Raw genomic sequence first — 15,085 nt, 5'->3', positions numbered from 1 at the left:
TTTTTTTATTTTCCATTTAATTTTTAAAAATAATAATTTTTCTTAAAACCTAGATTTTAAAAAATTACCATTTTCTCCTTAAAACCTTAAACTCAAATCCACTTTAATTTTCTTCTCTGAGATTGACGATTTTTTCTTTAATTCTTTTTATCACTTTGAATGATAAAAATTAAATTATAAAATCTTATAAATATTATATATTAATTATTTGAATATGTATAATAAAAATATAAATAATTTAAAATTAAAAAAATATTAATATTTTAAATAAATATATTAATTTAAATGACAAAAAATGGAAACGGAAACAAAGGACAAAGATAAAGCAAGGAAAGAATAGAAACATATGTTTTTTCGGTGATCGATTATACAGATATTTTCGTTTTCGTCCACTTATCCCTTTTTATCAGAAAATCAAAGCTAAATTTGGGTCTAAATTCCCTTGTGTCGTATCTTATCCTTATAAATTTGCGTGGCGGGGGTCTAAGTACACTGAAAAGATCTGTGACTTCAATTTCCAGTTATGGTTCTGGCTCTCTCACTTCACTTACCAATGGCGGCTTCGTCTTCTTGTTCTTCTGTTCTTCCCCTTCAATTCTTCTCTTCGTTTTCATTTTCTCCTTCTGAGTCTCCAGCCTTTCTCTTCTACCAAACTCCCAACTCAATTTCTTCTCTCAAATTCTCCAGAAAACCCTTTCTCTCAAACTCAAAGCATCTTACCGTCTCCTTTGCTTTCACTGAAACCGAATCTGACTCTCCCGACTCACTCCCACCCTCCCTTCACTCTCTCCTTCAAAATCTCGCTGTAAGCATCAGTTTACCTTTCTTACTTGTTCTCATTCTTGGAATAGATATATTTAACGTTTTTCTTGTTGGTGGAGGTGCAGGATTGTTTTGATCTTAAGTCTGATTATTTTGCACAGCTACCAAATGATCTTCGTTTAGATGTAAGTCTATTTCTTTTGTGTTTCAGGACCGCCGGTTAATGTTGTATCACATACAAAGTTGGGTTGCCGTATTTTGATTTTGATTTATAGTTTATAAGCTATGAATTGACAAAGTTTTGGTGTTTCTTATTTCCTGTTCTTTTGTAGCTAAACGATGCTGCTTTTGATCTTTCAAACGGACCAGTTATCAATGAGGTGGGCTTTTATTTCTTTCTATTTTTCTTGATTATTGAATAGGGATTTTGTAGCAAAGTGGAATTACTGGTAAAAAGATGCTCTATTCTGATTTCGAAGCATTATTTATTAATGATCTAGAATGCATTTATATAATTAACTCTGGTTGTTTATTCTACTGGATAAATTTATCAAATTAAAGATTGTATACCAACTGACATACTTCCGAATTTTGGCCACTTGGTATGTTTCAATGTTAAAATAACTTAGTATATTTGTGCTATTAAAATAATTGGATCCCATTTAATTCACATATAGTCTTTGCGTCATTTTTCATTCATTTGTGCAAATAATGATAGTTATGTTAGTCATCAGTTGCTTGACATTCAAATCAAACTTAAGGCCTTTTATCTATAGGCTTTATATCATGATTGGAGTATACTATTAATGCCAAATTATTTCATTGAATTTTCTATTACAGTGTGGTCAAGAGCTGGGAGAAACACTGTTAAATCTCTCTCGGGCTTGGGAGCTTGCCGATACTTCAACTTCTTGTGCTTTGGCAAAGAAACTCCCTGAACTAGAGAGCTCTTTGACTGACAATTCGAAATCAGGCAAGAGCAAGAGCATCTGCAGTTGATGCTTTAGATAAATTCTGAAGTGTTTTTCTGAAGCTTGTTTCCATCTATTTGCTGGTTTAGCATTTGGCAAGCGCTTGATATCAGCTGGAAGGAGGTTCCAATCTATGGGACAGTATGGTCAAGGTGAACTACAAAAGGTATCACGCATAACCTGCAGTTTCTGTGGTTGCTCTTCATTATTCTTATTATTTATATTTTATCATTTTATACATAATTTTCTCTTACAAGTTTGTGGAGCAAAATTGCGCGTGAAGACTAAAAAAGTAAAGAAATGATGTACATCTGTTCATTGTCAACTTTTAATTGGGGATTGGCATGCCACTCTTAGAGTTTTCTCGTCTAATTTTGTTATGGTCTAAAAGAACTACGTTAGCCTGAGAAAGTATATTTTATTATTTGAATAGAAAAAACCAAATTGATCCTTTTACAGATTGCAAAGACAATGATTGCAACTGGAAAGCTTCTTTCTGTGAGTTCAATGTCAACAACAGCTGAAGAACAACCAAAGAAGGAAACTAGGATGTTCAAGGTTGGTGAAAACTCCGAACTTCTCAGGTTTTTACCTCAAGCAGATGCATGCAATACCAATACTTATTGTCATTTCCTACTGTAGTTTGGAGAACTTCAGGTTGAAGTAACACCAGAAAAAGCCAACATTGGTGCAGCAATTGGATTTGTTTTTGGGTAAATATCAAACTTCAGCTTTTAATTCTCTTTCTGAATTCATTTATAATGAGAAAAGCATAAAACTATAATGAGAATCTGCAATGTAGGATTCTTTCCTGGAAGCTAGGGCAAGGCATCCAGAGCATTCCTGAGAGTTCATTGCAGTATGCAAATGACAATGCTTTGTTGCTGGCAAAGGTTCTTCAAAACGATTTTCTATTGTATGCATGGCCTGTCTCATTTTAATCTATGAGGCATTATAATTCACCATCTCAAAAACTTTTGGATGCAGTCTCTAAGGGGAGCTCTACTTGCACTTTGCTATTCATCCACTGTCTTGTCTGCTTTCACTACTGTTGGGCTTTTCTTATATGCGAGACAGCTTGCATCAAAGGAAAAGTGACAATTTGTCGGCGTTATCTTGCCTGGGTTTGTGCTGTAAATCTGAGATACTCTTCCATGTACAGAAGTTAATTCTATAATTTCACTAACAATGCTGAGTGGATTTGGAATAAATGTTATGGTCTGGCAGCTGAAGAATTCTTTAATTTGTATTCTGTCTCCTTTCTCATGGAAACATGTTTAGTCACCTTGTTTCAGTTGTAAGACATTTCTATATGGCAATAAACCTTGGTTGTTACATGCCAAGAATATGAGTTAAGTTACACTTTTTGCAGGTGGGTGTCATCTTTATACCTTGAGAACATATCATGGGGAAGGCAGACAGCTGAGCCTTCAAAACTTTGGTCATATTGATATTGCATCAGTTTATGTTCTGATCATTAGAGTTTTGACTTCTTTTTTTTTTCTTTTTTTTGCATTTTAATTCCTATAAATAGAGTATCAATAAATCCAAGGGCAGAAATAATTAGCATCTTGATACAAGTACATTTCAAGACCATGTCAGGTTCTTCTAAGGCCAGCTTTCCAGATTCTTCTTTCAGCTTGAGCTTCCCTTAGACTTTTAAGGATGCCTGCTTCATATGACTTGCTCGCACCTTATATTGTTTTGCAGTCACAAACTTAGAACACCAATGGCTGCAGGACATCATTATTGCTGATCTGAGCATCATATGTGATGAGCACTTGGCAACACTGTCCCAGATTAGAAAATGCTCCATGGCCTTTTCTCATACTTCTTTGGATCTTTGCAAGGTGAATTACTGTAACTGGCTTCCTGTGTTTACTGGCTTCATTTTATACACACACGCTCATATATTTACATACTATATGCGAAAACACTTGACTGTAATAAGTCACAGAATGTCTTCATTCAGTTATGAGAAAGGTTGGTGTACTGCCTTCTGCTTTTTACCTGATTGTAAGAACAATATACTGTTAAGACACCACTGTTTATCAGCCTTTTGCTTGCTTCAAACTTCAAAATGTTTATTGAAGTTCACTATAACACTGGTTGCTATCATTCTTTAAACTCGAGCATCAAAAGTTATAAAGTCAGTGATATTTTGCCAAAAGTACTATGTTTAGTAATCATTACTCTATTATTTCAATATTGTCAGGTTGAATCTGGGAAAGCAGTGTGGCAAAAAGGTTTGGAAAGCTGGTTTTAGAAGATGCTGATATAGGCCACAAAGTCTTGAGATGTATTCCATTAAAAAACTATTAATTTGGCTTTCAGTTTCATCCCATTTGATACTCCTTTTATGAGGATTAGAATTTCACACGTCGAATGCAAAAACATTCAGTGAGAATACATGTTAATACAATACCAATATAATCAAAGTTTTGAAAGCTCTTTTTTTCCCACTGTTATTGTGATCTCGGAATAAGATATTATGCTTATAAAACTCTGCTGGTTCTACACCCAGAAGAATGTCTATAACAGGTGCATTGTTAAAAACAGAACTGTGGCATTTTTGGAAATACCTTAGATGGTATTGGCTTGCAGCATTTTACAGATTACATGCCCACAGAACCAGCGATCAAGGAGAAAGAAAAGTTCCTTCACGTGTTGCTCGGGAACTCTCTAACAAATCAATGACATGTGAACACACCACGCGCTTGTAACATCTTCCTTCAGTTTGGAGCTACTCTCTAAACTCAAACTTGGGAACTCTCCAACAAATCATTGAGAAAGAAGAGTTCCGTGGTGTGTTCACACATCCATCTAGAACCCATCTAATCAGCCTATATGGGGTATAATCTACAGTGACCCCAGTATGAGTAGTCTGAGCTCTCCTTTACGAACAAAAACTTTCCCTTCTAATTCATGGCCTACCTTCACATCGGCCCCTCTCTTTGTGCAACGGGAGAATGCAACCTGGAGCTTGCCAACACACAATATGAGCATTTAGAACATGCTACACAATAGGAAAAGCTTAGAGAGAAATAAATACCATTTACGGTTGTGAAACCATTGCAGGAAAAACATATCAGACCAGGGAAATGTCAAACTCTTGGATGAACTCTCGAAGTCACTATGACAACCTTACAAAAATCTTACATCTGCAAAACATGCGAGAGGTGTTGGTATATATGTGCATCTTCTATCACTTGAAGATATTAAAAGAATATTAATTAAATAACGATGAATGAAACAAAATCAAAACTTTATTCCTTTTCATATTCTATCCACTTGAGTTGACATGCTTATAAAATAACGCAACAGAAACAAAACTTGATGCTTACCTTTGTTGCTATGATTCTATCCATTTGAGTCAACAGGCTTAATGAAACAAGACCCAAACCAACGACACCCCAAGAATAAAAATTACTATGTTTCTCCAATTGAAGGATTTAGAAAAGTTAATCAAAGTGAGAGAAAATGAGGCAGATAGATAGATCCATTACGATAAGTTAGAAAAAGTTAAAAACATTAAAAAATTTTTGAACTGGGTTTATTCATATCTAATTGGGTGACCCGATTTTAAGTATGACTTACTCAATTTAGTTCAAAAAAGAATATCGATCTATATCATTAATTTTATTGATAAAAACTTATATGTACCATATTGTATGATACGCACACTGTATTGTACCAATCTTTTATATATACAAAGATACATATAAAAATATACACATAATTTTTATTTGTATCATATCGTATTATACGGTATTGATAACAAAAATTGTGATACATTTAGGCAAATTTCATATCATCATTGATAACTAAAATTGTAATAGCTTTAGGTAAATCTTATATCATCAAAGCACAAGAGATGTTGGGTATGTATATATCTTACATCGCTTAAAAATGCTAAAATGTAACTAGTTAAATATTTTATAAATTCCTTAAACTATTAAGACGTGTTTTGAGTTACAAAATCTAAAAGCAAAATCATGACAAATTATATCTATAAAATAGATAATATTTTAATAATGAATCACGCTATTAGGTGAAAGACGTTATAGATTAGTTGAAATAACAAGTACGCTCCCACCCAAATAGGAATACATCCAAAATCTTCTACAAACATTCTCATGGCAAATAGGGAAATATTCTCACCTTCCTAATTAAAATATTCATGATATCCTCAATTTTTTTTTTTTCAAATTGAAATAAGAATATATCAATTATAATCTCACTAGGATTCAAAATCCTAATCTCACTAGACTGAATGTAATTTTCTCTCCAATGGTCATGTAAGTACAAGAGATGAAAACACAAGAAAAGGAAAAACATAGAAACAAGCTACAAAAGTATCATAACAATTTTAATACAAAACTATCAATAACTACACCATGGATATAAATATTCTGACTACTAAATTAAATCGCGTTAAAATTATATATTTTATTTCCTATCTCTAGGTTTCAGTTAAGGATTATAAGTCATATCCCTGGGCTTCTGTTTTTGTTGAGTCTAGCCGATTGACAGACCTCAACTTGACCTAACCCACTGACATCTCTAACTTGGACTAATATTTTGATGGTGAAATTCTAAAGCAGAGATGTATTAATGCTTTGTTTTATATCTCATCGACGCTTTGAGCCCGTAATATACTAATGGACCTATAACGCACTGTGGCTGAGGTTTCCAATTTTTGTGGATAGAGTACACCTGTTCCCCATTCTCAAAAGAAAATTAGAAGGCGTTTTAATATGAAAAATTAATTACATTAACTAGACATATGGAGATTTGTTTGAAGACTAAATAAAAAATAAATTATACAAATTGAAACCTATGACAGGATTATTTACATTACTTCCTGCCAACAAACAAAATTTTCATTACTAGTATTAGTGTAAACTCAACACATGTCTTCAGTGTGTTCCTTCACTCTCCCGAATCTTTGCCACACCAGTCATTTCTCTTTTATTTATACCATAACTATTTTTCGCTCAAATCTAGCCACCAGTCCATGGAGAAGCTCACATCCATCTCCATGTTTCCCAATCTTCAATCACTTTTCTCCGCTAACATTATTTCATTAATCTTTGCTTGATTTTCTCTCTTCTTCCAAAGGAATTCAATCTCCTTCACAACATGGAACATTTATATGCATTATTCATCATTGTCATCATCTCTAGCTTTCCAGGCTCCTTTTCTGAAATCAAGAACACCCACATTACCCATGATTCGCGGTCCATGATCTTATTCGAGCGATTTGGATTTGCAGAAGGTGGCAAGGCAGCCATTACCATCAGGGATATTTCATGGAAAACAAATCAACCAAATGCGCAACTCAAGCCTTCTTCCCTGGGATTTTTCCTTGCCAGGGACATTGCATTTCCCAAGATTGTGAATGAGTCTGAGCACACTGGTGACTTTTGCGTTTTATCAAGCAGGTATGTGAAATTGGTCTACAGAATAGAAAGATTTACACCCAATTCAACCTATTCCGGTTCTGTAGCTATCGATGATCCTGATGAATACAATTTGCTTTTTGGAAACTGCCAGCCTGAATTTGAGGTCTCAATGGATGTTAAAACTGAAATGCATAACATGAAAGATGGTGCAATAGATTACCTTCCTGCAGGCCAAACACATTTGCCAAAACTTTATCTCATTTTCTTCCTCATTTATACATGTTTTCTCGGTTTGTGGGTTTGCATTTGCATCAATGAAAGACAATCAGTTGATAAGATCCATATCATAATGGCTGCATTGCTTCTTGTAAAGGCTTTGAAAATGATCTGTGCCTCTGAGGACAAAATGTATGTGAGCAAAACTGGAACTCCCCATGGTTGGGATGTGGCATTTTACATTTTCGGATTCTTCAAAGGCATAATGTTGTTCACTGTGATAATCCTGATAGGCACTGGCTGGTCATTCCTGAAACCCTACCTCCAGGAGCGAGAAAAAAATGTTTTGATGACCGTAATTCCTTTACAGGTCCTGGAAAATATAGCCTATGTTGTGATTAATGAAACAGGACCTGCAACAAGAGATTGGATGGCCTGGAATCATATGTTCTTGTTGATTGATATCATTTGTTGTTGTTCTGTGTTTTTTCCGATAATTTGGTCGATAAGAAGCCTGAAAGAGGCATCGAAAACGGATGGAAAAGCAGCCAGAAACCTGGAAAAATTAACCCTTTTCAAGCAATTCTACATTGTTGTGGTGGGATATTTATATTTCACAAGAATTGTCGGTCCGGCAATAGGGGCTGTTTTGTATTACAGATACGAATGGCTTATTTATGCGGCGGACGAGGGAGCGAGCCTGGCGTTTTATATGTTCATTTTCTATAATTTTAGGCCGGTTGAGAAGAATCCATATTTACTGATTGATGATGAAGAAGAGAGTGAAGCCAGACAAATTTTGGAAGACGATGATTCTTTTGAACTTTGATTAGTATTGCAAGGCTTTGATTTCGTAGAATGTGTTGTGATTTCTGAAGAGTCTGATTTTGTTGAATGATTGTAAAAGGTCAAAGAAAACAAGAATCTTAGAACACTTTAAATTGATTCTTCCAATCTTCTAATTTGATTATTATTATTATTATTATAATTTACCTCCTTTTACCGTATAGCAATGATAGTTATGTTTGAAGATTAATTTTAGATTATCTATTTATTACTTAAATTCAGTTATTTAAATTGTTTCTCGGAGCTATTTTGGAATTTTACAAATCTTAACTGCGTAGATTGAGGTCAGAAAATAGATTAATATTTTACACACATTTAAAATTAATTATTTGTTATTTAAATCCATCAAGAAAACCTGTGCAGGAGAAAAAAGCTCTATAAAAATAAAATTATTTATATATATTTTCGGTACATAAAATATATAAATAGTATGTTATAATATGATTGAATAATTTTAAATTAAAAAATAAAATAATATTCAATCACATAATAATATATCATCTTTATATCCAAATTATAAAATTTTAATAAAAAGTATTTTATTATTTTCTAATAGTTAAAAAATAAAACAAATGGTGATGCAATTTTTCGTTGTTGATTGATGTATGCAATTATAAACTTTGTGCAATATAGGTTACAATAACAACTATTCAAATATGAAAAAACTTGGGTATGTCTATTACAATAAATGATCAAAATGTATCCATCCATTGTATTAATTGTTGTTGACAGTGATGTATTATAAGAGAATAATATAGATTGTTTAAAAATCAATCTTTATTTTTTCTTTCTTCTTTTCTTTAACCCCTCTGCTTGTATATATATGATTCTTTGGAGGGAAATATACGTTTAAATTTGACTTGATCAGGGATCTTGTATCCTTGATCTAGGAGTTATAATAAATATATTTCTAATTTAATTTAAATAAAAAAGAATTATAATAACTATCAGCATTATCCCAATTAGGAAAATTGTTAATATCTTCTTGTTAGGTAAGTGTTATGAGAATATCTTTCAAAATCTTGAATTCAAAATTTTGAATTGATTCTCCTTCTATTAGGAATGAAATCATTTCCTCAATCTAAAAAGTCTTTTTGTTCGCAAAATGTAGGGCAAAAGTTGTTTGGTTAATCATTTGTCGAGACATTTGCGTCTCAAGTAGAATTTTTGCGAGCTATAGACTATTGCATACAAATTTCCTCAATTGTGAGCTACAGGCTAGTTTGTAAATCTAATAACTTGTTTCAAACTCTGAATTAAGTTAGTTTCGGCACTAATGTCCTTGGACACTAAACGAATGTTATCATGTATACGAAAAGTTTGCTTTTGATATCTATAAGCATTATCCATTAAATGTCATTTTGTACCTCAAGTCGGTTGACTTGGGTTACCTTGCCTACTGTAACTAAACAAAAAGTTGGTCTTAAAGACCAATTAATGAGCATGACTAGTGAGGCGAGAAGCCTATCCCATGACTTGAGGAGTGATATGTATTGGGCACATTCGACCACCTTCTCCTGGGAAGCATGAAGGGCATTCAAGTGGTTATACACTAATGGCCTTGGGGTTGGGCAATCCTAGCTACTTATCTGGTCGTCATCCAAGGTCAAAACTTTATTAAGTTTGTAAGTTTTAGGGATTGCAGGTATTGGCCTATGGTATCATCCTAAGAAAGCTTGTCATGGTGTCAGATGTTCCAATATATTTTTATTTGTTCCTTGTCGGGCAAGGGGGGATGTCTCTATTAGGAGCCAACAAGTTCAAGTTAGGAGAGGTGTTGTGGAGGATTTGAGATTTGTTGGCTATTGGTTCATCACTCTCATTGTCGTTGAGAGTGAAGTCTTTATGTATGGTACATATGTTACTGTGATAGTTTCCCTATTAGGGTGAGCCTTTTTGGTGAGGTGCATAGTGATGGGATACATGATGTACTTGTTAAGCAATGTTGGGGAGATTGTCTATCATTGGTTTAGGCTTAGAAGTTGAAACTTGTTTAAGCTATGTCATGCCAACCTTGAAGTGGAATTGATATGTTCGATAGAATAGAGGGGTTTTGTAACATCTGTTGCGAGCCATTGTTAAGATTTGTTGAAGTTGAGAAGCTGGTATATGGTCATGCCTTACTTCTAGCGCTAAACTGTTAATGCAGTTTTTCATCACTAATTAATGTACGTAATTTTGAGTTCTATAAAAGATAAGTTACATTAGCAATAACTAGAATATGAAAAGGCTCAATTATGTTTTCTACAATGAATTTTAATGTAAATGAAAGAAAGCAAATATAAAGTGATAAAACACGAGGTTTTTAATGAAGTTCAATGTTATAAACAGAATACTTACGTTCATGATATTGTTATTGATATTGATGTCTAATTAACAAAGATTGTTTAAAAATCAATCTTGTTTTTTTCTTCTTTGATCTTTTCATCTCCCTTTTTTTTCTCCCTCGTTATTGGTATATATAAAATCTTTTTTTGAAAAGAAAAGTAAATTCAAATTTGATTGGATCAAGATCCTCTATCCTCTAGGGGTTATAATAAATATATATTCCTAATTTGATTCAAATGAGAAGGGAATTTTTTGTTTTGATTTTTTAGAAGCTCAATTAAAATTAAACCAAATAGGAAACAAGTTTAATTATTGTTAAACAGCAATCCTACATGTATGTAATTTGAGTATATAAAATAACTCATTCAATTATATAATAATAATAATTTATTATTTTATATTATAATAAAATTATATGTATAATTTTATATATAAATAATAATTTATTAATGTATAAATGAATATTATTTTAGTATTACGAGAGTTTCGCGAAAATGAAGTATGGTGTACTTTCCACGAGATATTATTATGTTATCCTTTTAAAAGCTAGCGCTATAAGCTATGGGAGCTCAAGCTCACTTTCTTCCGCAACTTCAACCGCACACTCTCTTCACTTCTTTTTCGCTAAAACCCAGTAAAGTTACCGACACGAAATTTTCCAGCTGTTGCCCTCTGAAACACCGCTCTAAATGGGAAACCAATGCTGGGTTCACACCCTCTGGACGCTCCAGATTCAATCACGATGATGATGGGTTTTACTCCGATGGTGATGACGATGTTCGTGACTTCTCCGCGAAGCAGAGGGTCTGGTGGTCCGAAAATGAAGGTGACTTTGATTTTGATAATCCATGGGAAGTTGATGAAGAAGACGAGTTTTGGATTTTTAAGGTAATCACTATACTTTTTATACAGTAACTACTGATGTAAAATTCCGTTATTTTGTCGCTTGAATTAGATAGCAGAGAAAGGGGATAATATTGACAATGTACCTGCGGAAAATTTTGAATTTTTTGAATTATTTTTTAAGCATGTTGGAATATTATAACTTATCTTTTTCAGAAAATGTTATAGATGTTATATTGCTCTGTCTGAAATTGAGATCAAATATAAACAATTTAGCATTTCACTATGCTAGGTGAGATCCAGATGAGCTGAAATTCATTCCAAAATCTGTTGTCTTTGCCAAGCTTTGAGCTCCACTTTCTGGATTTTATGGGACAGGTCATTTGAGATTTTTATATAACAGAAGAGTACCTGAGGAAAAGATGGGTAGTAATTTATGTTAATCTTATCACTTAACTCTCAACTTGAATCGCTACACACACACACAGAGTTTGATGCATACTTGATAACAATGAGCCAAGAAAAAAGCATCAAATTACTTAACAGGGCACTTGCAAAACTTTTTGTGACAGAACATATCGGTTTAACTGGATTTGTTTGATTATTATGCTGTAGCTTGATCTGGTCAGGGGAGGCAACTAAAATTTTTATGCCCATTTTCTACATCATTATTTTCCCTTCTTTTCCCCCTTTCTTTATTTGCTGCTGGGACAACTTCAAGAACTTTGAAAAGTTTAGTAACTTATCAGACAGAAAAAAGTGGGCAACAGTAGTTGGTTTGGATTCAAAGAGCTATTCTACTATTAGCAAGTCACAAGAACTTGCGTGGAATTCAATAAAATTAGGCGGCAGGGTAAATTCTGCAATTTCAAGAGTATTCTCCCATGTCAAAATTATTTGCTTTGACAAAATGATTTTTAAACTGCACTAATATTAGAGTTATCCTAGGGAGGCAAGACTGTGGACTCTGGCATTTGTGATACGTTTTAGTCTTACTTTCCAATCATATTACAGAAATCATCATTCGAGTCAAATCATGTTTGTTTAACACAAGTTTTTTTCTTCTTGATGAAAGCTTATAAGAATAGTCAGGTAGGTTAGTCATATATAACTTAAAGGGCTTAAATAAAGATAAAGCTTTACTGGAAGTTGCCACCACAACCAAATTTACTAGACAAATATGCACAAGTTTTTTGCCTTATCGTTTTGGTTTGTGTTCTTTTGACCCTTGATGAAACTTGTTTGCATTTACCAATATTTGTTCATTTTTACTTCTCCCAACCAGTAAAGTTTGTGGCTCATGTAGTTGGTTAATCATGAATTCTTTTTACTATATATTAAGTAAACATAATGTTGTTACCTTACAGATTTCTTGATATTTTTCTTCCATCTGCAGATATTTAGAGCTTTTGGTTGGATGTTTCCAGCTATTGCCATATCATTGTTACTGGGGACAGGCCCCAATGCCTTCTTAATGGCATTAGCGGTTCCGCTAGGACAGTCACTGGTCTCTCTTGCAGTTGATAGAGTCTGGGGGAGTCCAAGCAATAGACAAAAATCTAGACCCAGGACCAAGAGCAGAAGAAAACCTTTCACAAGAACTACAACAAATAGTAAAACAAGCCATGTTAAACAAGAAAATGAAAGTCGCAAAGGCAAGGGAAATTATCAGTCATGGGTGGCAACAGAGGGTTGTTCACATGAGAAAGGTGGCAAAACTGGCCCAAGATTTGGTGGTTGGGATGAGCTAGACAAGGAAGTTGGAAACCAGAAAGCTTCTAAAATCCCATCAAGCCAAATTGAAAACGAAATACCAAACCAACAGAAGAAAGATAAACTGAGCAGGTTAGGGAGAATGAGAGACAAGCCATTGTTGTTGAGGCTGCTGATTGCTGTTTTCCCATTCTTGGGTTCATGGACAAAATTGCTATTTTGATTGTTTATGACTCTTAGTCTTGGATATCACTCTGTTCCCTTTTGCTTGAAAGTTGTAGGAGAGATTTGAACAGTTTATGGTTATAGGGAGGTAGATATATTAAATCTTGTATTTATTACTTGTTGTATTTCTCTTATATAAAATAAATGTACATTTTCTATTGTTGGATTTGCACATAAGCCAAGGTTTATTATAACAAAGAGCAATGTGAAAAACCAATTATTTGGTGTTGGAAAATAGGAGTTATTTATAATGGCTCCTGCCTCTCCATTTAGATATTCCCTCATAATTTGACCTGTGACCGGTGAGTAAGCAGTATGGAAAACCGCAAAACCTTATGTTATTGTTTTAATATATTAATATAAATAACACTTTTTCATTTAAAATCAAATTTTATAAAAATAAATAAATACATAAAATTAACATTATGGAGATAAAATAACAATTTTATTATCTAGATATTTTAAAAAAAAATTAAAAATAACTTTTTACAAATCCCCTTATAATGGTTTAAAAATATACGATCAAAATCTTGTAATTTATGAAAAATTTTAACCGATGTTAGCTCCTTATTGTCACGGTTTTATTATATAAACCCTATACACGATCTATCTAATCGTAATTTAAGATCGTGTCGACGATTCAACTTGATCGATTTGTCTTTTAATTATTCACACATAGGAATATAATTACTCAATTTGATTTTTAATTATTTAACCAAGGAACCATTTTTATTTTATATAAAATCTAATAATATTATTTCCTGGAAATGTTCATATCATAAAATTAAAACCCTAGTCTTCTCTTTGAATCAGCAACATCATATTATCTTATCAGATAATTATTTATAATTTAACTCACTAAATTATAATGTAGAGATTTATTTTATCTTATTTTATTTTTTTATGATAGCAATCTAGTATTAATAAAGATCTCAAAGGATACCTTAAAAAAGAAACTTCATATATTTGAGCTTAATGTGTTTGTTCAATAATTTGAAGGGAAAGAGCTGGAATTATTTTAGTATAGTTTATGTATCACATTTTTCATTATTTTTTTTAAGGCAAAAAGGACCAAAATGCTTGTGGTTGAAACTGAGTATACTAAAAAATCATTTACCATTATCGGAGGACCAAAATAAAATCTCCCACTTCAACTATTTCGAGATTTTTCTTTTAAACTAAAATGTGGTGAAAAATACCATTTTTATTTCTTATGTCAACTTCAAACTTAATTTTAAAAAAAACTTCAAACTCATGAAAAGAAATGCTAACTTTCCTATTTGTTTTATTGTGCTCACATCCATTGAAACTATATATTTCACAATCTTAAAGAAAAAAAATTCAGTTCATATAAATATAAAATAATATTAAGAACATTTTTTTTATTACGATTAAGATTAGATCCGAATTTAGTTTGTTTAACTTAATTTGGTCTTTAGTTCAATTCGAATTAAATTTAAGTTAAAGTTAACGACATTTCTAATTAATTTGAATGAGTCCAAACTGATTATTATGAATTAAAGTTGAGATAAAACCAACTTATGTTCAGACTTAGTCTCGAACCCAATTGAAATTATAACACTTGGAACCTTTTCCAACATGATTTATATGATTCTAATTCTTAAATTATATAGTTATAGAATCCACAAGAAAAAATTAAGTTCATATATTAAAAATATTTAGTACATGATAAAATTACTTATCAAGCAAGAAAAACAAAAACATACGAATATCCTGAATCAACTGATAAACTCAGTACTCAACAACACATTGTGA

At 32.5% G+C, this 15,085-nt stretch overlaps 3 protein-coding genes across 7 annotated transcripts; all 3 read left to right on the top strand.

The window, feature by feature from the left end:
- Window positions 1-339: 339 nt before the first annotated feature.
- Window positions 340-4,195, top strand: LOC123221934. Of its 5 annotated transcripts, none has more exons than XM_044644921.1 (12): window positions 340-805; window positions 888-947; window positions 1,095-1,142; window positions 1,603-1,735; window positions 1,823-1,899; window positions 2,193-2,291; window positions 2,376-2,446; window positions 2,536-2,626; window positions 2,721-2,857; window positions 3,106-3,335; window positions 3,444-3,583; window positions 3,949-4,195. In XM_044644921.1, exons 1-9 carry the CDS (start codon window positions 524-526, stop codon window positions 2,829-2,831), a joined length of 972 nt encoding a protein of 323 aa, XP_044500856.1. In that variant the 5' UTR covers window positions 340-523; the 3' UTR covers window positions 2,832-2,857; window positions 3,106-3,335; window positions 3,444-3,583; window positions 3,949-4,195. The 5 variants fall into 5 exon arrangements, with proteins under 5 accessions (XP_044500856.1, XP_044500857.1, XP_044500855.1 ...); XM_044644920.1 differs by having other exon boundaries at window positions 341-805; window positions 2,721-3,030; XM_044644922.1 differs by lacking the exon at window positions 3,106-3,335.
- Window positions 4,196-6,875: 2,680 nt separating this feature from the next.
- LOC123221513 (protein CANDIDATE G-PROTEIN COUPLED RECEPTOR 7-like) lies at window positions 6,876-8,183 on the top strand. The gene has a single exon (XM_044644349.1). The coding sequence runs from the start codon at window positions 6,876-6,878 to the stop codon at window positions 8,181-8,183; it is 1,308 nt and encodes a 435-aa protein (XP_044500284.1).
- A 2,854-nt stretch (window positions 8,184-11,037) lies between these two features.
- LOC123220305 lies at window positions 11,038-13,526 on the top strand. Its single transcript, XM_044642430.1, has 2 exons — window positions 11,038-11,416; window positions 12,768-13,526. Exons 1-2 carry the CDS (start codon window positions 11,090-11,092, stop codon window positions 13,305-13,307), a joined length of 867 nt encoding a protein of 288 aa, XP_044498365.1. The 5' UTR covers window positions 11,038-11,089; the 3' UTR covers window positions 13,308-13,526.
- Window positions 13,527-15,085: the final 1,559 nt, after the last annotated feature.

The sequence above is a fragment of the Mangifera indica genome, chromosome 7 (genome assembly GCF_011075055.1).
Source record: "Mangifera indica cultivar Alphonso chromosome 7, CATAS_Mindica_2.1, whole genome shotgun sequence".
Taxonomy (NCBI): domain Eukaryota; kingdom Viridiplantae; phylum Streptophyta; class Magnoliopsida; order Sapindales; family Anacardiaceae; genus Mangifera; species Mangifera indica.
The sequence above is the reverse complement of the archived record's forward strand: the minus strand, read 5'-3'. Positions and strand labels throughout refer to the sequence as shown.